The 26339-nt window shown below is 43.4% G+C and overlaps 1 protein-coding gene across 1 annotated transcript in view; it reads left to right on the top strand.

Annotated features, from left to right (window-relative positions):
• Nucleotides 1-26339, top strand: part of MPZL1 (myelin protein zero like 1) — a 56494-nt gene that overhangs the window by 17187 nt on the left and 12968 nt on the right. The window contains exons 2-5 of the mRNA XM_023640492.2: nucleotides 15950-16116; nucleotides 22508-22721; nucleotides 23456-23588; nucleotides 26063-26165. Of these exons, the coding sequence (XP_023496260.2) occupies nucleotides 15950-16116; nucleotides 22508-22721; nucleotides 23456-23588; nucleotides 26063-26165 (617 nt within the window). The remainder of the gene's footprint in view (nucleotides 1-15949; nucleotides 16117-22507; nucleotides 22722-23455; nucleotides 23589-26062; nucleotides 26166-26339) is intronic.

The raw sequence follows: 26339 nt of genomic DNA on the forward strand, positions 1-26339 counted from the left end.
TAGTACGGAACTTTCCCAAATGGAAAGAGCTACCCCCGGATTCCAGCTGGACAATGTGGAATTAAACGGGAAGGAGAACTTCTTCAAGTGGGGCTATTTCCTTCTGCCCTGGTTGTGGAGCTGGGGTTCGGTGGCCTGTTTTGGAAGCCTGTTTCTGGACCAGCTCTCTGACAAAGTTGGTGAAAAATGGAGAGTGGCTTTCAGAGGGCAGTAGTAATCCATTCAGAAATTTAGGAGTGGAGCATGTAGAAAGTAGTGCTTCTAAGCTGTTTTGGCTTCTTCTATGGGTCATTTATTCTTAAATTTATTCTTAAATTAAGGGTCATTTATTATTCTTAATTTCCCCTAAAGTATAACATCTGGTAGAGGGAGATTTTATCACAAAATTTTTTAAAGATAGGTTTTGGTTTTTTACAAGTTTGGGGATTTGATGCCTTGCAGGAGGTTTGTTCAGTTTGAGTCTCCAAATAAAGAGGCAAACAAAACTGGTTCATCAGAGCGCCCCTGAGATAGAGAGTTAGAAGACAAACGGGGAGAAGTTAATGGAACTAGAACCATACAGTACAGAAGAGAAACCTGTACTGATTTTCTGTTACTTGAGGCTAATTTTAGCCCTCATTACCATCTGCAGTCCTGTGACCACATGGATTGCTTTGCACAGAGCTTTGCATTGTTAAACCAGAAGAAGGAACTAGTCTATTAAAAACATTTTCTAGTTTCATTTTACCTCTAATTAAAGATTTTGAACAGTACTATATTGACATAGTGCAAAAGTTAAAAAAGCACTTGGTGAAAACATCTTCCTCTGTCTCCAGTCCCCTGCTGAGGAGGCCGATGGTAGTTTCCTGTGTATCTTTCTAGAGAGAGTTTGAGTTATGAGCAAATCTGTAAGTGATTGCATCCCATGCGTGTTCAACAGCTTGCTTTTTTTTTTTAACAGCAGCTTTATTGAGATGTAATTCATATGCTATGAAGTTGACCCTTTTAAAGTATAAAATTCAATGGATTTTTATTGTGTTCACAGAGAAGTGCGGCCATCGCTACCATCTGATTTTAGAACACTTTCATCACTCCGTAAAGAAAGTGTACTTGTTGGTGGTCACTCCCCATTCCTCTCTGCCTCCAGCCCCCACACGTCTGCTTTCTGTCTCTATGGGTTTGCCTATTCTAGAAATTTTGTATAAATGGAATCATATAATATGGGGCCTTTTGTGTCTAGCTTCTTTCACTTAGCATGATGTTTTCAAGGTTCATCCGTGATATAGTATGTATCAATATTTCATTTCTTTTCATGGCAGAATAATACTCAGTTGATGGGCGTGTTTTCAGTTCTCCGGGGTGACACTTAGGAGCAGAGCTGCTGAGTCCTGCTACCTCTGTGTCTACCCGCTTGAGGACCTGCTGAGCTGTTTTCCAGAGGGCTGCGCCGGGTTGCATTGCAACCAGCCGTGCAGAGCGTTCTGAGTTCTCCACATCCTCACCGATATTTGTTACTGTCCTTTTGATTATAGCGTCCCTAGTGGGTGTGAAGTGGCATCTCACTGTGGTTTTCATTTGCCTTGCTCTATGATTAGTGACATTTGAGCATGTTTTCATTTGCTTGTGGGTCATTTGTATTTCTTCTCTGCAGAAATATCTGTTCAAGTCCTTGTTCATTTTTGGATTGGTTTGTCTTTATTACTGAGTTGTAAGGTTCTTTGTATATTTTGGATAGAAGTCCTTTATCAGATATATAATTTGCAAGTATTTTCTCCCATTCTCTGGATTGACTTCTTTCCTGATGGTATCATTTGAAGCACAAAAGGTTTTAATTTTGATTAAGTCTAGTTTACCTATTTTTCCTTTTGTTGCTCATGCTTTTGGTGTCTTATCTAAGAAACCGTTGCCTAATACAAGATCACAAAGATTTTCTGTTTTTTTCTTTTAAGAGTTTTCTAAGTTTTAGCTCTTACATTTAAGTCTATGGTCCATTTTTGAGTTAATTTTTGTATATGGTGTGTCTGCATTTCCTTTTTTCCTTTAATAATACGTCATGGAGATCATTCCATGTCAGCACTCGTTCTTTCTTATGACACCATAGTATTCCCTTGCATGGATATACCATAATTTATTTAAACAGGCCCACCTTTGATGGAAACGTTTGGGTTTAGAAATGATTTCAAAATGTCAGGTGGCTTGAAAAGTTACTTCATATCAGCCACCTTAAAATAGAAGTTTTAACCATTTGACAGACTTTGTTGTTTCAAGGAATTTTTGCCAACCAGAAGCCTTTGAGTAAATGCCAGTCCTCTGAGGAGAATGACCCCAAAGAACTGTTTCAAGAGATGTCACTCTATTAAATGTTTGCAGTAGGTCAGGAGGCAGAGGGTTCTTTCGGTTATCTGAAAATAGCTGGAAAAATACTTTTGGAGGAACAAAGTGCTCTAAAGTTTTGTTGTACATTTTAAACTACATTCGGTTACCGGTGACTCAACAGCATGTGTCCTCACGTCACTCTTTTATTTATTGTTGTTTCTCTTGCATATAAATCTAAGTGAAAATAATCTCAGCTTTGGGCAGTACAGCCAGCCACTCAGTAAGCTATAGAATATCCAGGGATTATGAAGCACGTGAGTTTCTTTTTTAAATAAACAGGAAGTTTAGGGGGAAATCTTGAAATACACCAATACGTTACTAATCTGCAGAGGCTTATCTGGCCACTGGAAAGTAAGCCTAAAAAGGCCAATGGACAGCTGACACTAATATGACAGAGTCCACTCCTTCAGATTCTTGAGCTGGACTCGTAACACACTTCTTCAATAAGAAACTGTTTCCTCTTAATTTTACACACTGATCTAATTAGCACGGTCACAAAAAGACCCTTGGAATTGTTTACATCCTTCTGTTCTTTATGGTATAGATACCTTCAACAGAGCTTTTTCATCTGTAAAATGACCGTGAATTAGATGAGTTTCCAAGCCCATAATAAATCAGAGCAATTCATTAGGAGGTGGACTAGGGGCTGCTGGAGGCAAGCGGCAGTGAGCAGTGGCAACCTCGGACTCTCTGATCAGAGTGGAGCGGATAGCAAGAAGGTTAATCAGTTGTGGCTGGGGAACTTTAAATAGGGGCGGATAGCCCCACATATCTGAGGGACCCCAGAGGGCACCACTAAATTTTATGTTCCTGAAGTCCAAACAACTCCTGAGTTACCAAAAAAAGTTAAATGAATACTATATTATTTCTTTTCCGTTTTTATTTTGATAGAATTTCAGACTTACAGAGAAGTGGCAAAAGAATCGAAGAATACCATCTGCTCTTTGCCCAGATTTCTCAAATTTTAACGTTTTCTTATGTTTTCCTAATCCCTCTTCTGCTCCCTCTCCCTCAAGTGTGTTTCTCAGTTATATGAGAGCAGCAGAATGCTGATCTTTATCCTTAAATATTTTGTGCGTCTGTACCTTTGTCCTTAAATACTTTAATGTGTAGTTCCTAAGGACTAAGGACGTCATCTTACATAACCACAGTGTAATTATCAACATCAGGAAATTAATGTTGATATAGTACTGTTATCTAATATGCAGACTTTATTCAGGTGTTGCCAGTTGTCCCAATAATGTCTTTTATAGCAGAAGAAAATCCAGAATCATGTGTTTCCTTCAACTGTCATGTCTCTTTGGTCACCTTTAGTCTGCACTTCCTGAGTCTTATTTTCTTAATTTTACATTAGCATTTTGAAGAGTACAGGCCAGTTATGCAGTAAGATGCCCCTCTATCAGATTTGTGTCATGATTCGGGTTATGCACATTTGGCAAGAGTGCCACAGAAGTGATGCTCTGTTCTTCTCGGTGCATGATGTAAGGAGACGTGGTGCCAGTTTGTTCCATTCCCCGTGACACTAACTTTGATCCTTGCCTAAGACGGTGTCTGCCATGTTTCTCCACTGTAGAGTAACCATCTTTTTCCCTTTGTGATTAATAACTAGCTTGTGCAGGAATACTGTGAAACGAGGTAAATATCTTGTTTCTCCTCGAACTTTCATTCACCATATTATCTTTTTTATGAAGACAGAAGAAAAATAATACGTCTTAGCAGGATTCCCATCAAAATGGTTGGGATATTAAAAAATAGTTTAATGAGCTTGGGGCAGCCATCTGATGTATAATCATGTAGAATTCCTTATTAATTATTTCAAAGAAATTAGCTACATGCAATACTTAGTTTTTAAAAATATCCTCCACATATCTAAAGTCAGTTTGTAGGCTTCTAAATGTAAAAATAATTTGGTTTGTTAGTGGTATTGTTGCTTTGAAAGATGTAGAGAGGAGTCGTTCCTGGAGGTTTTTCTATTTTGTTGTGTTGGGGCAGAATGAAACAAATAAATCATTGAGGGGGGAAAATCTTCTAAATGCCTCTTTTCCCTCCTTTTTCTGCATTTCTTCACATCTCCACCAAAAAGTCCACTTTTCCTGTATCCCCCTGCTTACAAATAGAGAGTGGTGCCCACTTCGCGCAGATCAAGTTCCAGCGTCTCAGCCCACCTTTTCGACTCGACAGCTTTCTTCTGCTCCAGCCAGATTAATCTGTCATTCATTGTAAACATCAGCTCGCGTTTTTCTGTCTCTGCAAAATGCCCTTCCTATCTATCTTGATTCTTCTCAACATCCCCCGTAAAATTCAAATGCATTTCCCATAAAACACTCCCTGACCTCTTCATTTTTCTAACTTCAACTTTAATTCACTACATACTGTAGTTATAGTCTATTGGCTACTTTAGGAGATGCTTTAGTAGGAACTTTTTTGGGGGAGATAAGATGGTGTAAACAATAACTAAAATACAGACCAGGTAGCACGTCATCCCTGTGGGAGAGCTGTTCTCCTGTGTCCTGCAGTGTGACCAGACCCTGCACATGGTAGGCACCCACTGTTTGTTGTATACATTCTTTTGTGTGTGTGTCTGTTTTCACAGTTTCCAATGACGCTGTACCCTCTGCAGAAGCTAGCACTTATTTGCTGTTCAATAAATGAGTTGTTTAATTGTTATCTTTTTTAAATTATTCTTCTAACAAAGCCTGCATCTCAGCAGGAATGGAGCACATGTTTCCATTCCTCTCTCCTTTTTTACTTGATGTCCAAGGGCGAGCAGTTACACTTTGAACTCTTTCTGGCAGTGATAAATTGGTGCTGATTAATCTGGACTCTTTTCCAGGTTTTTCTAAAAGTCAGAAAGAACTTGACCTGGGTTAGGCATCCATTTAAGGGCAAGTTGGTTTCTTTAATTTATTTTAGGGGAAAAAAAAAGTGCTTATACGTTTCATTAACCATAACTTCACGTTATAGGAATCCTAAAAATTTGGCTCTTATCAGTCTGTTTACTCCTTAACTGTTCTTTGAGAGTGTTCTGACCACCAGGAAGTATCCTATATGTTGGGCACACAAAGGGCAGATAAGACGTAGTTCCATGCCCCAAGGAGTCCTGAGTCTTATAGAGGAGCTCGAGATTATTGCAGGAGCAGTACCAAAAAGATTTTGCTTCTCCCTTGAAGCTGTGACTACTTCAGTATTCTGCAGCCATGGAGAGGCGTACAAGAAATGTTGAGTCGTGGGGCAGAGGAGGAGGTCAAATCAGGGAGGGCTTCACTGAAGTCATGTTTAGGTGGAGTCTTGAGATTCTGTAGGAATTCGGAAGTAGACTCCTTCCAAGCCAAGTGTAGACTCACATGGTGTGCCCAGTGGCATGCCATCTGCGTCTTATGTTGGGGGAAGTGAGAGCAAGCTGATCCAGCTCACCAGCGTTAGCCTTCACCAGATGTAAAAGCAGGAAGAGGGCTGTTACTTGGCAATGTCTAGTGTGGCATACTGAGGACTGTGGACTTCGTGACGTAATCCAGGAGCTTTTAAACTGGGTTTTACATAAGAAATTGGCATGGACAAATTTGCGTTTAATTGAGAAGCTGCCCAAAGGATAACCAGGTAGTAGACACAGATTTGAGAGTACCTGTAGCTCTAAGAAGGATGAAGGACTTCCTCCCCCATTTAATTCACTTCCCCTCGTGTGGTTGAAATGTGGTTAGTCTGTCTGTCCAGCGTCAGGCTGCTGTGGGGGCAGACCTGGTTTTCCACTCCTGTAGTAAACCTGACCTTCTCAAAACCAAGCAGAGCAGTGGCTTTCAGGCTCTCCCCAGTAGATTCCAGGGGATTCTGGCAGCTTTAGAGCTTCCAGAGCTTTGATGTACATTTCGTTTGTCTCTAAAGTGTACTGTTAACCATTAAAATAAGAATAAAAACAACAAGCACAGATAGGAAGTTATATGCATAATTTTGGGACTTTGGAGACACTGCCACGTCAACTCCGGCAGCCAGTGCAGTCTTTAGAATAAAGGGGGCTTTGTAGTTTCTGTGCACATTTAAACTTAAGTGTGTGGTTGATTGAGAAGGTAGCAGAACACTGCCGTAGTCTCTTGTGAATTTCCGGTTCACGCAGGTGCACTAATATATATTTCACAAGTGAACATACCTGTATCAACACTCAGTCAATGCCGGGCAAGGCCCATCTGCTTCAGGCCCCATCTTATTTGATGATAGTATCATAAGTGAATCCAGCACCTCATTGGTATGCTGGGTGGGGCTTACAGATTTAGAATCACCTGAGGGCCTTTTAATAAGCCCAGTGCCCAGACCACACCCCATACCAATTAAGTCAGAATCCCTGGGAGTAGGGGTGGGACCCAGGCATCAGTATTTGTTTTTAAGGGATTTTATTTTTTCACAGCAAAATTGAGAGAAAGGTTATATACCCATTTCCCCCGTGCCCCCACACACATGTCCTCTTCCATCGTCATATCCCCCACCAGGGTGACACATTTGTTACAATTGATGAACCTACACTGACATGTCATTATCACCACAAATCCATCATTTACATTATGGTCACTCTTGGTGTTGTACATTCGTTGGGCTTGGACAAATGTATAATGACATGTATCCATCATTACAGTATCATACAGAATATTTTCACTGGTTTCAGTAGACATCAGTAGTTTTTAAAGCTTTCTAGAGGAATCTGATGTGGAGCCATGGTTGAGAACCATCATGCTGTATTGCAGTTCGGGGACTTATTTATTATTGTAAGTTTTGAGTACTTCTTGTCTGACTTGTCTATGAAAACTGCCTCAATCTCCTTATACACCGGGTTCCCCATAAGATTTTGTTAGAATAAGAAATTCTGTTAAAGCTTGATGATCAGCATGGTGAAAGTGCTGGGCTTTGGAGTCAGAAGGTCCTAGATTCAACTTTTGGCTCCACATTTGCTGGGTAAGTGACCTGGGCGAGTTCCTTAGGCCTTCTGAGCTTCTATCCCATAGATAACACCCAACGGTGCTGTTGACCATAATAAATGAGCCACAGATTGTAATGCTGAACGATAAGCACTCAGTAAGTGGTGACTTTTCCATTGCCCACTTCCTTTTTGCCAAGTTTTGGAGGCAAGGAATACCCCACTTGCCATCGACCGTAGGCCTGTCCTTTCCAATCTCTCATTCTGTTGTTGCTCTAATGTTTTCTATTGGCCTTTTCTGGTTTGCATTAAATTTTGGCTCAAGTATCTTCTGACATATCACAGACCTTCTGGTAAGATTCCAGAGCTTGGGAAGATACATTTAAGGTACGGTGGTCTTTTGCTTGAATAGAAATTTTAATACGCCATTTCAGCACCCGGGAAGTACAGAATGTGTGAGAGCGTTGTTCTGCTATCTGTCAGATATGCACGCCCCAGAGCGTTCAGCATGTCCTTTATGCTCAGCATTTTAGTCCACTCTAATCTCTCAAAAGTAAAAAGCTCTGACTTCTTACCAAAAGTTTCTTGTTTTTGTCTACTTGCTAAGAACTGGGAAATATTTGGACACTTGATGCAGATGATACAATTCAGGTTGACTGCAGCTGTGGCGTCTGTGTTGACTGAGCTGTTAACGGAAGCCCTGCCCTGCGTGAAGTCTGCCCTAGCACCCTGTGCAGCCCCCCAGGGCCAGGCACGGGGCCTCTGCCGCTGTGCTGGAGATGTTTGTTTGTCTCCACGGGACTGGCAGTCCATTAGGGGAGAGGCTGATCCCAGCATAGTCTGAGAGAATGAATGGTTGATTGAAAAAAGGAAAACAGTACAGGAAAGAAAGACGAACAGCACATACACAGAGGAGGGCAAAGAAGAAAGGCCAGGGCTTTAGGGAGTCAAGTGGTCAGCTCAGTGACTGGCCTGATTCAGGACCTTTGGAATAACTGTCATGTGAGAAACAGAAGGATCTTTGTTAGTGCAAAAAAAGGTTCAGGATAGAGATGTGGCCAGCTGGACATTGATCGTGAGTGGAAGGAATTGACTCTGAGAGGAATTTGGTAATCCTGTGTTTTTTTTTTTATTGGGCATTTCAATAGATGAGTCTCCTTTGGGATTCTCTCATCTGAATAGGAGGGTGACTCCTGGTGGAAACCTGTCTGAGCCCCTCCAGGTTGGTGTCTCATTCTCACTTGGCCCTGCGTAGTCTCTGCAGACACTTTGTTTGGGCGTTATGCTGCAGCCGCTCATTGCGGAGCAAGTGTAATTTTTATGGCTGAGTTTATCTGAGTTTAGTTTGGTATGTTTTATTCTTCTCTCCTTTCATTCTATTCATTCATTCATTTTTTTCCAACTTTCAAACAAACGTTTGTTGAACCCATCAACGAAAGGCAAACGACGTGGATGTGGTCCCTGCCCTGTCTGTCATTCCCGTGGACAGAGAAGTGCCTGAATAGGGAAGGGCAGGATGTTCGGGGCACGGGCTGGGGAGTTTGGGGCAGAAGCTGGGAGGAAGTCACTTTTAGATGTAGGCCGGAAGCACAACTTCAGACAAAGAGTGTAGAGGAGTGTGTTCCTGACAAATGAAAAGCTGAATTTAGTGGTATTTAGGGCTCATTGAATAGAGTGTATTTTTGTAGCCCCTCCTTCCTTTGTGCCATCCAGCTGAGGGAGGTCCCAAATAGCCCTGATTCATGGGAGGGAGCAGCCCACTTCAGCTGCGAGTGGCCCTCTTCCGAGGAGGCACGCTGCCTCGACCGACTGGCAGGGCAGCCTCGACCGGCAGCTGCGCGCTGCCTCGGGCTTTGCTTTTTCCAGCCTGATTGCAGGAGTCGCAGTGGACGCTGACGGGTCGAGCTGCGTGCTTGCACTGGAGCTTTCTGCAGTTGAAGTAAATCTCTTATCACCTTGCTGATGTCTTCGTTTCTCTCTTTGAAAGAACAGTTTTTATTATGAAAAAATAGATACAAAAGAGTGTGTTTGTGTGTGTACCATTTACAGACTAAACAGTAAAATGAGCTCCCCCACCCTCACTCCCCAGCCCAGGAAATGAAACATTACCAACACTGTGTGCCTTTTTCCTCTTGCACCCTCACCCTCTTCCAGTCATGCCCACTAGTCTGAACTTTGTGTTCAGTATTCTCTTTCGTTCCTCTCTTTTAATGTGTTTTAAAAGGTCATATTTCTGCTTGTATTAAGAGAGATGACAATATCAGACTTTCACTGTGTACCAAAGGCAAACAAGTGATAGGCTGGAAAGCTGTTTAAATAAATTGCTTGACTGTACTCTAGGCAGGAGAATATACCAGTGACATCAAAGTGCTTCACAAATTTTTGAAACAAAAGCCTTCTTCCAATTTTAAGGAAAATCTTAGCAGCCTTTGTTGAAAGGGTAGGTTGTTACAAACGATGGTACTGCACGTGGACCCAGCAGCAACATGGCAAGGGGTTGCTTTACCCACTGACAGTTTCAAGATCCGTTCTTAGGCCTTGAAGAGTGTTTATTCATTTGTAATAAAGCTACCCCAGTGTATTTCAAATGATTTTATGGTAGAAGAGTCTGAATTTACTCGGAATGAGATCGTCTTGACATGCTAGTTGGGAAGCATTATTGACATTCTCCTGTGTCAGTAATTCAAAACATGGAGATGGATCATGGGGGGGGGGGGGGGCGGGATCGCCTCTTGGGCAAACCATTCTTGGATTTGCTTTTTTCTTTGTAATTGTGATGGATGTTGTTTTGTATTCTCCATTTGCTTTGTTTCTTCCTAAACTGTTCTGGTTCTCCATCCAAAATAAAAGAATATCAAGTTTTGGGTATCATATTTGACTACTATAGAAATGACCCCTGGTGAGTTGATTCCACAAACGTTTTGATTACTTGTCAAGTGATTTTTTCAGGCTTCTCTCACTTGAATTGGTCTCCTACAAGAAGAGTTGTTTTCATTTGTTTTCTTGCCCTTTGAACTCTAGTGTAATTTAGCAAGATTCCTTCCCCCGGGAGGAAAGTAAGCCCTGCTCCTGTTATCATTCTGAAATTTATATGTAAGTTAATATGTAACTCAGAAACCAAAGTTGGCAGGATATAAAAATGTTTGTATATCGCTTAATCTTTTTATTTCATTTCATTTCTGTGTTTTTATTCCTGAGGCAACTGGTTTTTCCAGGATTCAACAGGAGACTTTTTTCCCCTTCTAAGAGTTTTAATAGTTTTCACAGTGATGTTTGCTGCTGTGCTGTAATTGTGAATCTTAGGCCTAACAGAAACCTATTTAGTGTCCCTTTCAGACTGGGATTCCCGTCTGCAGTGACAGGGAAGGCTGGAGATTAGAACAATGGCTTCTCTACATGTCAGTGTTCTCTGCATTTGCATTTTTAGCCATTTTTAACTAGCGCCTAAAAACTCTCTACTATGACTCTGAAGATGAGCCATCTGAATTCCACAACAGTTTTACTATGTATTTCCATAATACTCCTAGTCACTTAAAAAAAAGGCTGGACAAAGCAAGCCATTCCCAATTGTTTAAGGAACAGTGAACTCATCCCTCGCTTGGGCTGCATGGAATGTGGTGTGAGAGGGAAACCTGTTTTAGTTTCTCTCTTTACCCACACAGGAGGAACTTTCTAACAAGATGCCACTCATTCATGCCTGTCTTGGCAGTCAGAAACTGCTGTCCTGTGCCTGGTACACGTCCTCTGGGGTTCTGTTATGGGCATGGGACCACGGGCAGCGTTAAGCCGGGGTATCCACGGAGACTTCTCCCAGAGCACCTGACCTTCAGCATCTCACACAGTTGATGGCTCTTCCCTTTGCCCTCATGGATTTCCTGGATTACCTCTAGTCTTTCTGTCCTTAGCATTCTCTATACTTGGGGCACTCATCACAGGCAGAGGGGCACAAGGAGGCCGGGGTGGCTGCCGCAGCCTGTCTGAGGCGGGAGGAGTTGGAGACGAGGTCTGAGAGGGGGCCAGGAGTTGGCTCATGTCAGGCTTTGTAGGCCACTGTGAGGATTTTGACCTGATCCTGGCTGACGGGAGAACCGTTGGAGGGTTTGGAGCAGAGGAGTGATAAGATCTGATTTGCATTTTAACAAGATCTCTCAGGCCTCTCCGTGGATTGGCTGCAGTTAAGTGGGTGAGGGTGGAAGCAGAGGTACCAGCTGAGGAAGCCACTGAAGTGACCCAAGTGAAAGATGATAGGGGCTTGGGCCAAGATGGTAGCACTGAAAGAGGCAGGAGAGATCAATCTCAAGATACGTTTCTAAGTAGAGAAAACGTGTTTCACAATGGAATGGAGGGAAGTTATGAGAAAGAGGGGTGTCCTGAGGGATTCTGGGGTTTTGGCCTCAGCCCCTAGAAGGCTAGAGTTGCCATTTACTGAATGAGAAGACCATAGAGATTTGGGTGTGGGAATTAGGAGTTCAATTTGGACACATTAACTTTGAGATGCCAGTTAAATCCAAGTGAAGTTGTCGAATAGACAGTGTGTGTGTGTATACAGGGGTCATTTACATTTAGAAGGTGTTTAAAGCCTTGAAACTAGATGAAGTCACCAAAAGAATAAGATAAGACATCAGAGGAATGATCTGGGACTTTACAACAGACAAGGTCAGAAGAACTGGAAAAGGAGCAGGCGATGAGATAAGAACTGAACCAAGAGGAAGGGATGTTTCAGAAGCTAAACTGGAAAAAAAAGAATTGTTTCAACGAAGGAGTGATCAACTGTGTCAAACGTTGTAGGTAAATCAATGAGATGAGATTTGAGAATTAATTGTTGGTTTGGCCACATGGAAGGCATTGGGTTCCTTAACAAGAACAATTTTATTGGAGTACTGGAGATGAAAGCCTGAATTGGCTTTATTCAAGGTAAAATGGGAGGAGAGAAATTAGAGTATAGACAGTTCTTTAAAGATTTGTAAATTAGAGGAAAGCAAGGGGATCCTAGCTGTGGGGAGATGCAGGGTCAAGATTCTTTCCCCCTAAAGCTGGGACATGATGTAAATATGTATATTTATTGATGGCAATAACTCAGTAGAGAGTGAAAAATTCAGGAGAAAGCGGGAGAGTTGCTGGACGGTGTCCCTAGGGAGGCAGGAGAAGCTGAGATCAGTGCACGGTGGAGGAGTGGACCTTGGAGAGGGCAGACGGCTCCTGCATCGTAGAGGAGGAAGGCAGGCTGCGGACACAGATGCAGGAGCGGGTAGGGTGTGGTGTGGGGCATAGGGAAGTTGCTTCTCGGTGAAACAGGAAGCACAGTCATTAGCTGAGCGGGAGAAGCAGGAGGAGGTGGAGAGTTGAGGTGAGAGAGGAAGGTGCAGAATGGTCTTCTAGGAGAGTGAGAGTAGATGACATAGGAACATGTGGGAGGAGTGCTGGGCAGCAGTGAGAGTCCCCCTTGAAGTTAGTGCCATGAGTTTAAGGTGAAACCGATCAGTGGGATTGTGCGCTTCCTCCGTCTGTGGTCAGCGCCGAGGTAGAGACGCAGAGTGGGGAGAGGACTGGATTTAGCCAGGCTCGACCTTTGGCCGGGTGAATGCACTGAAGGGAGCGAGGCAAGGGAGCTGATGGTGCGAGCCAGGGCATGAGTCTAATGACAGATGAAGACCTGTGGGGGATAAGACAGTAAAACGACTGAGGATGGGTGGATTTTAGTTTCTGACGTGGCTGAAGGATCTGTGAAGTCGGGGTATTAGAGGACATGCTCTGGAAAGACAGGGGTGGTCAGTCAGAGAATAGAGAAGCCTGAAGTTGAGATTGGGGGGAGGGTGCAGGTATTGATGGTAGAGTCTAGGGCAGTGGTTCTCAGTCATGAGCACTTTGCCCCTGAGGGGACATTTGCAGTGTCTAGAGACATTTTTGGTTGTCAATACTGAAAGGGGAGAAGATGCTACTGACATTGAGTAGGGGTCAGGGATGCTGCTAAACATCCTACAATGCATGGGAAAGCCCTCAAGACAAAGAATAATCGGGCCCGATTGTCAGTAGTGCCAGGGTTTAGAAGCTGTGGTCTAGGGTATGACCGTGGGAAGGAGTGGCTGGGATTGGACCTGAGGATAAGATTATGGGAGAAGAGAAGATAAACAGAGAGACCAGAGTTTCGGAAAGTTCATCTTATGACTAATGGAATCTCAAAAATTATGACAAGAGTAATGTTGGAGAGAAAGAGAGCCAGGAATAAGAAGAAGTTAACTAGCTATGTATGGAGTCATTTTATTTTTCTGGAACTAGCTGATTAGCTAGAGTTGAAATTCATAATCCTGGCTCTGAAAGCTACAAGTTTAAATTAGCAAAAGGGTGACAGTATGTTTTTTTTTTTTAAAGCCATTTTTATCATATTTATTTATAATAAGGCCAGTTTGTTAGGCAGCTTTGGCATAATTAAATTAAACTTATCTTAACTAGATTGTCTAAAAGACATTTAGGGATTTGGGCAGTCTTTTTGGTTCAAATTCCATGACTGTAAACTTGGACACTTGGCCTAGTTCCATCTTTAAATAACATCTCAGGGTAACAGTTCTTGCAACCAGGCCTTGTGGCAGGGGTCTGGTTGGAGAAAATCCTTGAGAAACTTTACTTACTGACTTTAAAGACTATGGCTTTCCTTGCAATGCCTATCACTCTGCAGAAAACTAGGCAGAATCACACAGACTAAATAAGGGTTTCAAGCCAGCACTGCTTCCTGGAATAAGCTGGTCACATCATCCCGTCTTGTGCTCTGTCCTTCATTTTCAGCTCAAGGGCCCGGGGCTGCTTTTCTGCCTACCGGCAATAGCAAGGAACCTCTTTTGTTTGCTTCTTGTTTGAAAGAAGGGCTTGTTTTGAGGTTTGGACCACAAATAAATAATCCATTGTTCCCTATAATAATAATCCACCCTCTTTAGCAGAAAAAATCTGCTTGATGCAGTGTGGCTATCAGTTTATTTAAAAGAATAGCCAAAAGTGCCCATTGTATCCTGAGAATAAACATTTGGAAGATGGTTGGGAGGAGTGGGGGGTGCTCTCATTCTCCTTGGCCTAGAGTCGTAGTTCAGACTTCAGGAAGAAAGAATTCTGAATGTAACCATCGGTCCTGGGTGACAATACCCTTCCTTATTCTGCTCGTCTGTTACGTTGTGAGAATAATTGGAGCACTGCAGACCTGGATCCTCTCCAAACTGTTTCTTTAAAAAACACCTTATTTTGAAGATAGGTGTTTTAATTTTTTTCTGTATTAACTCTAATTGTTTCTAATTTTAGTCCAAATAAGTTTCTTTCTAACTTTCATTTAGTCCATGAAAGTCTCTCTTTTTGAGTGAAGATTATTTTATTTTAGCAGCAACCCTTAATAATTCCTACAGTTGCCTCTGATTACAGATGTTGAAAAAAGAGCTATTTTTATATTCCGAGTGATAGACAGTTTAACTACTATTTTCTGTGCTTAGGCTAACTGAAAAAACTCGATGGGTAAATGGAAACGTGACCAGTGGGTGTCAGCTGTTTCTTGAGTACACGTGTGTCTAGCACACTGAAATCTAATGGTAGATAAGATTTCACTAATGAAAACAAGGTATGTTATGCTATTTTTTTTTGGCCTTAAATTGATTATAGGGAAAAGGTCAGTTAAATATTAAACATGGCTTTAAAATGAGGTGATATCTTACCTAGAATAATTTTAATTGCTTTAAATATGAAAGCTGAGAAGAGTTCAGTATGCTATCAGTTGAAATGTGACCGGTGCATATGAGAACTATTTAAAGAAATAAAACTATGGCCTCCACATCGTTAAAAACAGACCATCAGAGAAGCGAACAAGATGTCCTTCAGTAAGTGAATGGCTAAGCTGTGGTACATCCATACAACGGATGTTATTCAGCACTAAGAAGAAATGAGCCACCATGCCACGAAATGACGTGGAGGAACTTTAAATGCACATTGCTAAGTGAAAGACACCAATCTGAAGAGACTACATTGTAGTATGATTCCAACTATATAGTATTCTGGAAAAGGCAAAAATATAGAAGCGGTAAAAAGATCAGTGGCTCCCAGGGATTTAGGGGGAGGGAAGACAGGAGTGAGCGGGTGGCACACCGGGTGTTCAGGCCATGGGACTACTCTGTTTTCCTGTGATGGTGGATACATGTCATCACGCATTTGTCCAGACCCGTACATGTACAACACAGAGTGAACCCTAGTGTAAACTGTGGACTTTAGTTAACAACAATGGGACAGTATCGGCTCATCAATTGTAGTAAACGTACTGCACTCATGCAAGATGTTAATAGTAGGGGAAACGGGTGTAGGGGGGTGAGGAGCTATATGGGACTCTCTGCTTTCTGTTCAGTGTTTCCGTAAACCGAAAACTACTCTGAAAAATAAGATCTGTTAATTAAGAAGAAAACATAAATACCAGGTATAGATGAACTAGTAAAAGTATCTTCTCACTAAAAAGCAAAATGCACAAATCTGAGACCATCGTCAGTTTACCCTGTTTGTAGGAAGTACCTGGCTATAGAATGTTCTGCCGGCGATGTATAGTGCACAGTGGCGGTGGGTTACTGTATATGTCTAGTAACCTGTAGTTTTCTTTGTCGTCTTGTCTGATAAACATGCACCGTGGTGTTCCTGCTGCATCCACCCTGAAGCTCTCCTTTGTTCCTCTCTCTCCAGTGACTGCTGGCGCATCGGCCTTGGAGGTATATACCCCAAAAGAAATCTTCGTGGCAAATGGGACGCAAGGGAAGCTGCCCTGCAAGTTCAAGTCTACGAACATGACCGGCACGTTGACCTCCGTCTCCTGGAGCTTCCAGCCAGAGGGGACCGACACCTCTGTGTCGGTAGGGATGCTTGACTGCTCCCGGCTAGTCCTACCTCCCAGGGTCCTTTACTGCTGTGGTGTCATTAATGGTCTGGTCTTCTGATTGTTCACTTCCGGAAGGACCGAGCTTGTTATCTGTTAGAGACTTCAAGGCCCTTCTCTCTCTTCAGACTCTGCAGGAAAAACAGCTCAGCATCTCTTAAGTGCAGCTTATCTCCTTGGCTTTGCATGCCCATCTAATCTTGCATCCCCTAGCTCTGCTCACTGTCAGGCCCGTTTGAAATTTGTCTTTTCCACAGAGCAGCCCCTGACTGACCTTGCTGACTCAAATACAGTTTATCCTGCGTCTCTTCAGCTTTCATTTGCCTCATTTTTGTTTGTATTTCTTTTAAGTATTCATATACATATGTGTGTACACACACTTCTTTCTGATTTAGTTAGAAGTTTCTTGATTTATCTCGCAGTCCCTCTGATGCAGCAGTATTCATTGGGAGCTTACTCTGCGGTGGGCATGTAGGGTCTTCAAGAATGTGTAAAGCGCCATCTCTGCTCTCCCTCGGGGAGTCATTAGGAGTAAGAATGGCATGTCGATGACTTCGGAGTGACATGAATGCAGAAGAGAAATACGGGGCCAGAGTGTTGAGAGGAAGGCAGGTTAGTAACTGGACAAGTGCTAGTTAGCAGTGGGTGCTTGTTAAACACACTCTCACTGTCCTGATTCTTGTCTGTGAAGTGGAGACAAGAGAACTTCCCACACAGGGGCGTTCTGAGGAGAAAGTGGGTTCATGCAAGTCCAGTGCTCGGGACAGCACCTTCTCCTGAGGTGCTAATATCTGCGGCTCACTGTGCTTCTGTTCCGCCTGACGTTGACCGTCCTTGAACTTTAGCACAGACTTCAGCAGTGTCGAGCATTTCATGTTCTCAGGACTTGGCAGGGGCCGAGCCTGTCATTTTTCTGTCATTAAATGGATAAGTTCTTCTTTTGAATGATGATGGGTCACATTTGTTGACTGTCGCCTAGATGCTGAGTCTGTCCCATGCCTGTGTCATACAATCCCCACACCTTTCTGAGGAAGAGAGTCTCCCCACTTCCAGATGGGGGTGGGCCGGGCCTGACTCAGAGTTGCTCCTCCCCCCAGGTCGTGTCACACAGGCCAGTTGTTCAAGCCCTGTTTTGTTGAACTCCGGTTACTGTATTATTTCCCCTATATGTTATTTTCTCTCGCAGATGGATAAGTCTATTAATAATATTTATTGTCTGTAGGCTTTAGGGATTATTTAAAGCAGTGTTTCTCAATCTTTTTTCTTATCATCACCTTCCCAAGAAGCCTTTTTTAGACTTTTTTCCTAATTACTTCCCTTTCCATGAAATTTTAGTACTACACATATGCTGTGTATCTGTGCCTTATGTATAAAAAGAGGAAGATGTCTTTTCTCACCCTCCCCTGCCCCCAAAACCAGCGTTTGCCCCCTTGAAGGACATGTCGCCCCTAGTAAGAATGTGTGGCGCAGGGTTTCTGTAAGAAGCCCTTTCTTACAGCAGCTGTAAGGAAATTACCTCATTGCTACTATTCACCTGTGACAATTTTGAAGTGCCTTTTTTTCTTTTTTGCTCTGGGCCCTTGTGTTAAGAAATTACCCTCGATGCTCTTCCTGAAAGAGTAGAGGGACCACCTGTCCGTTGTCCATAGATTGTGAGTTCCTGAGGGTCTTCTTTGGGAAAACTTGGAGGATGTATAGAAATGACTGTGACCCCTGGAATAAAACGTCTTTCTGTTTGGCCTCAGTGGCTTCATTGTCATATGTGATACTACTGAAACTGTGTATTTACTGCTGAAATAAGTCTCCAGGAGAAAAGCTCTGTTGCCCTGGGTTGGGATATATACCTGATTGCCAGATTCTTGAGTGAACATGTGCCCCCCAGGATTTATAAAAAGGGAGGCCCCCTGGGTGTCGTGCCTGAGAAGGAAGGAAGGGTGAGGTAGAGTCAGAGATTATGTACGAATTCAGGTAACTTGCTCACCAGGTCCAGGTGGGTGTGATTCTGTGTAAGACAAAGTGCAGGAGTGAGTGAGAGCCGGAATCACACAGATGGCGTGGGGAAGCAGAATCAGAGGCATTCTCCCGCTTCGCATGAATGTGGCATCAGTGTAGACCATGGATCCCGTAGAAGCAGAGCTACCACACAAGTTACTCAGGAGTCCACAGAACTGTGTCAGCTTGTGAGTATTCCTGTCTCGAATCTTCAGAGGAGCAGGTGTGAGGGTGGTGTTTAGTCTACAGAAAATACGGTATCATCAGGAGACGCCCAGAAGTAATCACTTTCTTTTTAAAGATTTTGTTTTTCCTTTTTCTCCCCAAATCCCCCCGGTACATAGTTGTGTGTTTTTAGTTGTGGCATGTGGGACGCTGCCCCAGCGTGGCCCGATGAGCGGTGCCATGTTGGCGCCCAGGATCCGAACCAGCGAAACCCTGGGCCGCTGAAGCGGAGCGCACAAATTTAACCACTCGGCCATGGGGCCTGCCCCAGTAATCACTTTCTTTTAAAGAGTGGTTCCATTAGGTTCAACACATTGTTGTCATGCGGGCCGAGGCAGGTGTACATACCTCAAGACTCGATGTTAAGGACATGTTGTATTTCTAATTGATTTTTTTAGCTGATCGGTTTATACTTACACACCAACCTGATTACAGTTAATTCCAAAATGCTCAGTCATTGATATAGGATCTTTTAACTCCCAAATGTCGGCACACATTTAATAAGATGAGCAGGATGCTTTTGATTTTTGTAGATTTTCAGGAAAATTCAAGCCCAACATAGCATAGATGTCTTTCCTGGTCAGTGGAAGCAGGGTCCACATGTCCAAAATGGAGCTCGTCTGGTTGTCTGCTCTGCTGGTCCTTTTGGGGAGTTGTGTTCTTCTGGGGACCCAATTTTAAAACCTTGAGTTTTGTGGGGGTTTTTATGGTCCTTCCCTCCCCCATCTGGTGCTACTTCCCTTCCACCCGTCATATGTCCCCCTCCCCCCCAAGAAATAAGAGTGTTTGCTGGCTCTTTCTCCTTTGTTTCTAGCACCTAGCTGTTTGTCAGCCTTCCTGCTTCCCTGCTCTCCATTAAGTGATAAATACCGTGTGCCTGGACCAGTGCATAACCCCCTTGGTTTTTCCTCCACTTCTGTTCTTCCGTCTTTCACTCCAAACCTACATTCCTTCCGGTACCTAATCTTAGAATAGTTCTTTCACCTTGTCAGAAACTTCATAGCTTCCCATTGCTAACAATGCTTGTCTAGAATGCAAAACCCATAAAAAAAACTCAGTTCCAGCCTAGCACTTCAGCCCCGCGTCTATTCATTTGCGTGATCCCCATCAGTCTAGTAAAAAGTGTTTTAGGCTTTGTTTTCCTACTTCTGGACTCTTGCCACTTAAGTTGTACTGGCCTCTTTTGAGCTTTATTTATTTATTTATTTATTTTGAGGAAGATTGGCCCTGAGCTAACATCTGCCACCAATCCTCCTCTTTTTGCTGAGGAAGAGTGGCCCTGAGCTAACATCTATGCCCATCTTCCTCTCTTTTGTATTTGGGATGCTGCCACAGCATGGCTTGATGAGCGGTATGTAGGTCCATCCCCACGATCCAGGCTGGTGAACCCCAGGCCACTGAAGCAGACTGCACGAACCTAACCACTACCCCACCAGGCCAGCCCCATCTCTTGATGTTTTTAGCTGTTCTTAAAACTCACTGCCCCCATTATCTGGGCCACTCCTGTGATATGGAGTCCCTTAATGTGACAGTTTTTGTCGTCTTCATCTTGAATAAAAGCATTTTCAGGTAGAGACCTATCTCACATCTTTGAGATCCCTCATGGCTTTGGCACAGTGGCTTCTACTTAATAAATATTGGTCGATAAGGAGATGTAGTCTTATTTGTGAATTCTTTTTGCTGTTTCACTTCTCTCTTTCTTGCTGGTTTGACCACAGCATTATTCATCGGTTCAGTTCAGCAGACATACGTAGTTCCCGCCTTGTGCTAAGTGCTGAGGGATCCAGAGAGAAATACAATTCATACCCTGCCTCCAAAGGCACCCAGGCTAATGAGGAAGACTGAGGGAGAAGTGTGCATAAAGACACAGTGGTGGGAAACAATATAGTGGGGGTTTTCTTTGCTGGTTTAGAAATGCAAGGCAGGGAATATTTGTGGATGAGGTGGGAAAGGAAGACAGACACCAGATGACAGAAGGACTTGTTTACTAAGCTAAGAGTTTACGGTTTATTTCTTGATAAAAAAAAAAAGAGAATGAAGAGTTTTGAGCAGGTGAGATGTGGTCAGACATGAGAGGCATTACATAATGGAAATAGCCCAATCTTTGAAATCAAAGCTGGGTTTGAATTCTATCTCTAAGACCTGTGACCTTAAGCAAGTCACTACGTCCTCTGAGCCTCACTTTCCTCATTGTGCAATATCTGGTGGGTGAATCTCAGCTTACACAGAGGTTGTGAGCATCAGAGCGTTGTTTTCCACAGGTGTTTCACATTCTGCACGTCTTGTAATCAGAGGCACTGGCTGCCTTTCTTGTGCAGTGACCCACCTTGGAAGACAGAGACGGTGTCTCCATCTGGAGCAGAGACGGGTTTGCTTACTGTCCAGTATAGTAACGATAATATCTCCCTTTGGGGCAGAGGTCAGACAGGCTTACTGCCCATTGTAAAAGGTTTGCCTTCCCTAAGTTTGGGACTCCTCAGCTGTGATGCAAAGCCTCTGTGTGCACAGCTTCTGCCTGAGCCCCTCTGTGCCGTCCCTGTGGGATTTGGGGCGTCAGGGGCCACAGATATAAACATGCTGCTCGCTGTGTTATAAGTAATAAGGTCTTTTGTCTCCAAGTCTTCTTCACAGGAGCAAAGACTTCACAGGAGTCTTTTTGTCTTCTGCCAGCATCTGTGAACCTGTGGCACACTGACTTGTTAGCTCGCAACAAGGGTAAAATCTCAAGACCCTTCATACTTCTCAGCATGCATTTAAGTTAAATTAAGCACAGGGTATATATTTGATAAATGGTAATTATTATTATTACTGGTTTTCAGTGATCATTTAGGCATTGTGGAGGATGGATTGCAGGAGGTTGAGGCTGGAGTCAGACAGACCAGTTGAGAGGCCATAGTCCAAGATGATGAGGGTATAAAATTAGGTATTATCAGTGGGAACTGAGTGGAGAGAACAGAGAACTGAGAGAAGGGAGGAGGTAGAATTGACAGGATTGGGAGCTTAGTTGCATGGGAAGGAAGATAGAGGAATCAAGGATAACTCCAAGATTTCTGGTTTAGGGGACGGGAATGCAGCCATCAGTCAAGATCAGATTCACAGGTCGCAGATGAAGTCTATAAGAGAAGGTGACAAACGTGGAGGGCAGGGGCAGCGGGCTGGTAAAGTGAGTTGGCAGTTGAGTGAGGAGACTAGCGCTCAGGGGACACTGTGGATGGGGAGAGAGGTTGGGAGTTAAAATATAGACGGTCATTAAATCTTGGGAATGGATGAGATTGCACAGGGATTTTCAACATGTACAAAGGGTTCCGAAAATGTTCTGTTTGAATCGCCAGTGGAACTTGGTGGTTGACCAATGCTAGTTTCCACTCCTCACCCCACTGTCACCCGATCCGTGAGTAAGAACAAAGGCAGCAAGGCTCCAGCAGAGCTGCTTGGATGGAAGCCGGGTCTCGGGATCAGTTCCCCACCCACTAGACCTCACCTTGCTCCCAGGGTGCTGAGTTTGACAGTTCCTTTGAGAAATGAGTTCCTTTGCTAAAGGCAGGTCTGAGAAGAGAGAACATTTTGGGTTATCTGGGCTTTGTTCCTCTCACATACCTATGACTTTTCTATGGGAAACCAGTAAGTAAGAGGGAGAAACCCATCATCCCATGGTGAGGCCCATGGTCTGTCCTGTTTAGGCTTCTTTTCCTTCATGTGTTTGTGTCTCTTAATGGTAAGCTTTGTGAGTTGAGACGAAAGCTGTGGGTTCGCTGGCTGAGTCATGGTGAGTGAGCATTGGCTCTGAAGAGTCAGGTGGTCCTGACCTTGATTCTGGACCCAGCACCTGTGACCATTGTGACCTTGGGCAGATGGCTTCTGTGAGTCTCCATTTCCTTATTTATAAACACATGGGTGGTGATCACTACATCACTGGGAGGTTGAGAGGATTGGAGGTGATATACGGGATTATTTCTTCAACTGAAACAGGATTGAACCCCCTGATTTCTAACCTCTGTCTGGCTTAGGTTCCATAGCTTGAGATTTGTAATAAGGTGTATTTCTTTTTGTATAATGTCTTTTTTAGAAGAACCTTTTGCAACATGCCTGTTACAGAGTCTGGAACTTCTGCCTTTGAGAATAGCTCATGTGTTCTTTTTTTCTAATTGCAGTTTTTCCACTACTCCCAAGGGCAAGTATATCCCGGGAATTATCCGCCATTTAAGGACAGAATCAGCTGGGCTGGAGACCTTGACAAGAAAGATGCATCAATCAACATAGAAAATATGCAGTTTATACACAATGGCACCTATATCTGTGATGTCAAAAACCCTCCTGACATTGTTGTCCAGCCAGGACACATTAGGCTCTATGTTGTAGAGAAAGGTACTTCCTTGAGTATTTCTGCAGTAGAGATGCAGTCCCCTTTATCTCATGTTTAGTTGAAGAACAACACTTATATCCCGGGAGTGTCTGAAAGGAGTATTTTTGCCATACTGTCATGCTCCCTGTTTCCGTGGGCCTGTGGCTCTACCACACGTGCCGGGGCGGGCGGGCAGTGGGGGCCTGCGCTCATTCCAACCAGAGCAGCCGATTTCTCCGTTTCTGTGCCTGCTGTCTGAAACCTGTTCATCCCATCTCAGGAGTATTAGTTTTCAGTGTTAATTAGAAATAAGACCAAAATTCATTATGGTTGGAGGGGATGGGTAGTGGGAAAGACAGAAATTAATATATCTTGATATTCTCCAGGAGAAAGTTTTAACATTTGCAAAAACAGTACAGCTATTTCTTCCCTTTTGTGAGAATAAGCAGAAAACGCAGATTCTGGTGTCTCATTTTGAGAGGAGGTCTGCTTGGTGGAGAGTAGATTGAGGTAAATTCACATCCATGGATTTTCCTTGAGTTTAGAGCATTGAGAGGGGTTGTGTGTAGAAATGCTTAGATCTGTAGTTTATTCTTTATCAGCACGTCATCAGTTAGATACCAGGATCTCAGAATTTGGATAATAAAAGAGGGTGTCATAACTACCAAAGGAAGACACTTGCTTATTAATTTAATAAAATTCCATTTCTTCTCTCTGTTAGTGATCACCTTAACACTATTTTGTTCTTTCTCTCTAGAGAGTTTGCCCGTGTTTCCAGTTTGGGTGGTGGTGGGTATAGTTACTGCTGTGGTCCTAGGCCTCACCCTGCTCATCATCATGATTCTGGCTGTCCTCTACAGAAGGAAAAACTCCAAACGGGATTACACTGGGTAAGAAACACTGCTTTGTAGGGGAGGGGCGGAGGGAAGGAATCAGAATTTGTAAAAACTGTGTTTTTTATGGAGAAAGAATTGTGAAGCATTAGCTACTGTTTGCTTTCATGCCAGAATCGGACATTCTCCTTCAGAGGTGTTCTGACTTTGGCAAGCTGAAATCAGAATAGAAAATAGAAACCTGCTGTTAAATGTGGACTGTGACACGAATCCCTGCTGTACAGTTTCTTTCTCAGGTTTGGTGACATGAACTGCTCAGCAGTCTGTGCTGTGTGGGTCTGTACCATCCACTCTGCAATTAGCATTATTAAGGCACAGACATCACTTAACCAATTGAGGAGGTTAACTCTAATCTCTTGGCAATAATCTCATAAGGTTCTTCTTTCCACTTGGGCAAATATCAAACTCTAATCAAGACGAGTTGGGCTAATAAACGACCCCCACCTGATGCGATGATGTGGGGCTTTTCCTTTTTGTAGTTTGGTGAGCCGTTTTATTGCTTTGACAGTTCTTGAATGCATGGCTGGCCTCATCCAAGCTGAGATAATAAGAGTTGAACACCAAAATATACCAGCAGTAAAGAAAAGTAGAATTCCTTTGTGTTTATGGCTTCTCAGAGAGCACACACTTGAACACAAGGTGTGTGTCTAATTGAAAGACCTTCTCTTTTGCCCACTCCAGCTGGAAAGCTGACCATATAAGCTCTGTAGAACTCATGTGGTGAGACTGAGGGGAAGGCTGGACTCCAGTCGAGGTAGCACGAGCTGTGGCCAGGTGCATGGGCTTACCTAACCATCCTGAAGGGCTGTGATCTGAGAGGGTTGCATGCCCTGGACTCCCTTGCTGGTGGACGGTGGGAACCTCCCTTTGGGCTCTGCTGCTCTAGTTTTTAGGGGTGCTGTGTTTTAACGAGTTCAATTCAGGCATTACTTGCTTGGAATGCTTCTCTTCTGCTGACTGTGTCTGCCCCCTTGCATGGTGAGCGTTTCATGATGAAATATAACTAGAGTGTTGGTTTTCAACATGAGACTAATCCAGGCTGGTGGCATGCCAGTCTCTGTAGTTCTTGCTTTTGGGTTAAGAAAGGGGCAGAAGAGTGTGCCTCCGAGTCCTGCATGGCATCGTGAATGCTGCTGATCTTCTCACTCTGGTTTTTTTCCCTCTCCTGCCTTTTCTTCCTTGGTGTGCCGGGATCAGATCCTGCTTATCTTCCACTTAAGAAAAGCTGACATAGACGACACATTGGGACTATAACGGGGCTGGGTCTCCTCTTCCACTCCCACTAGACACATGGTAACTAATCACATCGCCCGTTGCTGTTAATATTCACGTGTATATATTCAGCCTGTCTCCCTTGTTGATGACTAACTGGCTAGCTCTGAGCTAACCTAACAGCAGTTATGGTTTGTCCACAATATGTCATGTGTCTGTAATTAGAAACGTGTTGAGCATACCATCCCAATAAAATTGGGTTGTCAGGTTACATAGAAGTTTTATGATCATCTGAATATATACGTTCTTCATGTAAAATGCCTTCGTGTGTGTGTGTTTTAGTTTTCTTTTCTCATACCTGAATAGTATTACTGGTGATTGAGCCCCTCTTCGTGTTAGAATACTCAGACCATTTTGGTTTGGGGTGTATGGCCTCCCATCTCAGAGAAGGCACAGTTTGCAGAATGCATATTATGCTTTGGTCTTAGTAGCAAGATTTTAAATGTGATCTTCTCTCAGGTCCTAAGATTTTTTCCAAAAATACATTATAAATGATTTAAGCTTTGCTGATGGCACATCGCATTAGGGAATCCTGGTGACATTCACGCTCCCTGATTTATTTATGAGATAGGGCTTGTTAAAGACCCTTGTATCCATGAAAAAGTTCAGCGTCTGTGATGTGGCTTCCACAGTTTTTTACCGTTCCTGACTTCCTGGGTTTTCTTTGGTTTGGCTGTGGTATTGGTAGGGAAACAAAATATGGAGAGCTGGGGAATGGAAGGAATGAGATGAGCCAAGACTGGAAGCCTGGGTGTCTGTAATTTTTGAATTATGTTCCGAAGAGGTTTGTCTTTGATAATTACAAAAACAAATTGCCATTAAGAAGGGATAGCTTGCTCCTTTAAACCTTTATCCCAAAGGAGGGTTGATGGCAGGGGACAAAGACCAAGCAGCCAAAGGATAAGATGTGTTATTGTAGCCAGAATGCCCCTCAGCAGATGTCATTAATGTAAACTGGGGCGTAGGGTACACCATATTCGTTTCTCTTCCTCCCCCAGAAGTAGGTTTATTGACTCGGAAGAATAAGTGTCAGGGATAAAAAGTAGTTTCAAGCTATGTGATCATTTTGATACCCATTGTTTTGTTGCTTTGCTTTTATATGTCTACTGCTTCATCTTGTCATCACTTGCATTTCTATACTTTTGTTTCCATTAATTTTAATTCTTTTACATTTGTTCTCCAAATTCTCAACTCACCAGCTGCAGTGCATCAGAGAATGTGTCACCGGTTAAGCAGGCTCCACGGAAGGCCCCCTCCGACACAGAGGGTCTAGTAAAGAGCCTGCCTTCTGCATCTCACCAGGTAATGGCTAATTGCAGTTCTGCCCACCGCAGCTGCTCTGCTGTCTGGTGCTGTCCCTCTCCTGAGTGAACCGTGAGACAGCAAGAGAGTGAGAGACAGACAGAGAGAAACAGAGAAACAGAGCAAGAGCGGGAGAGGACAAGTGAGAGCTGGTTAGGAGGACCACGGGAGACT

Source organism: Equus caballus, chromosome 5 (genome assembly GCF_041296265.1).
Source record: "Equus caballus isolate H_3958 breed thoroughbred chromosome 5, TB-T2T, whole genome shotgun sequence".
Taxonomy (NCBI): Eukaryota; Metazoa; Chordata; class Mammalia; order Perissodactyla; family Equidae; genus Equus; species Equus caballus.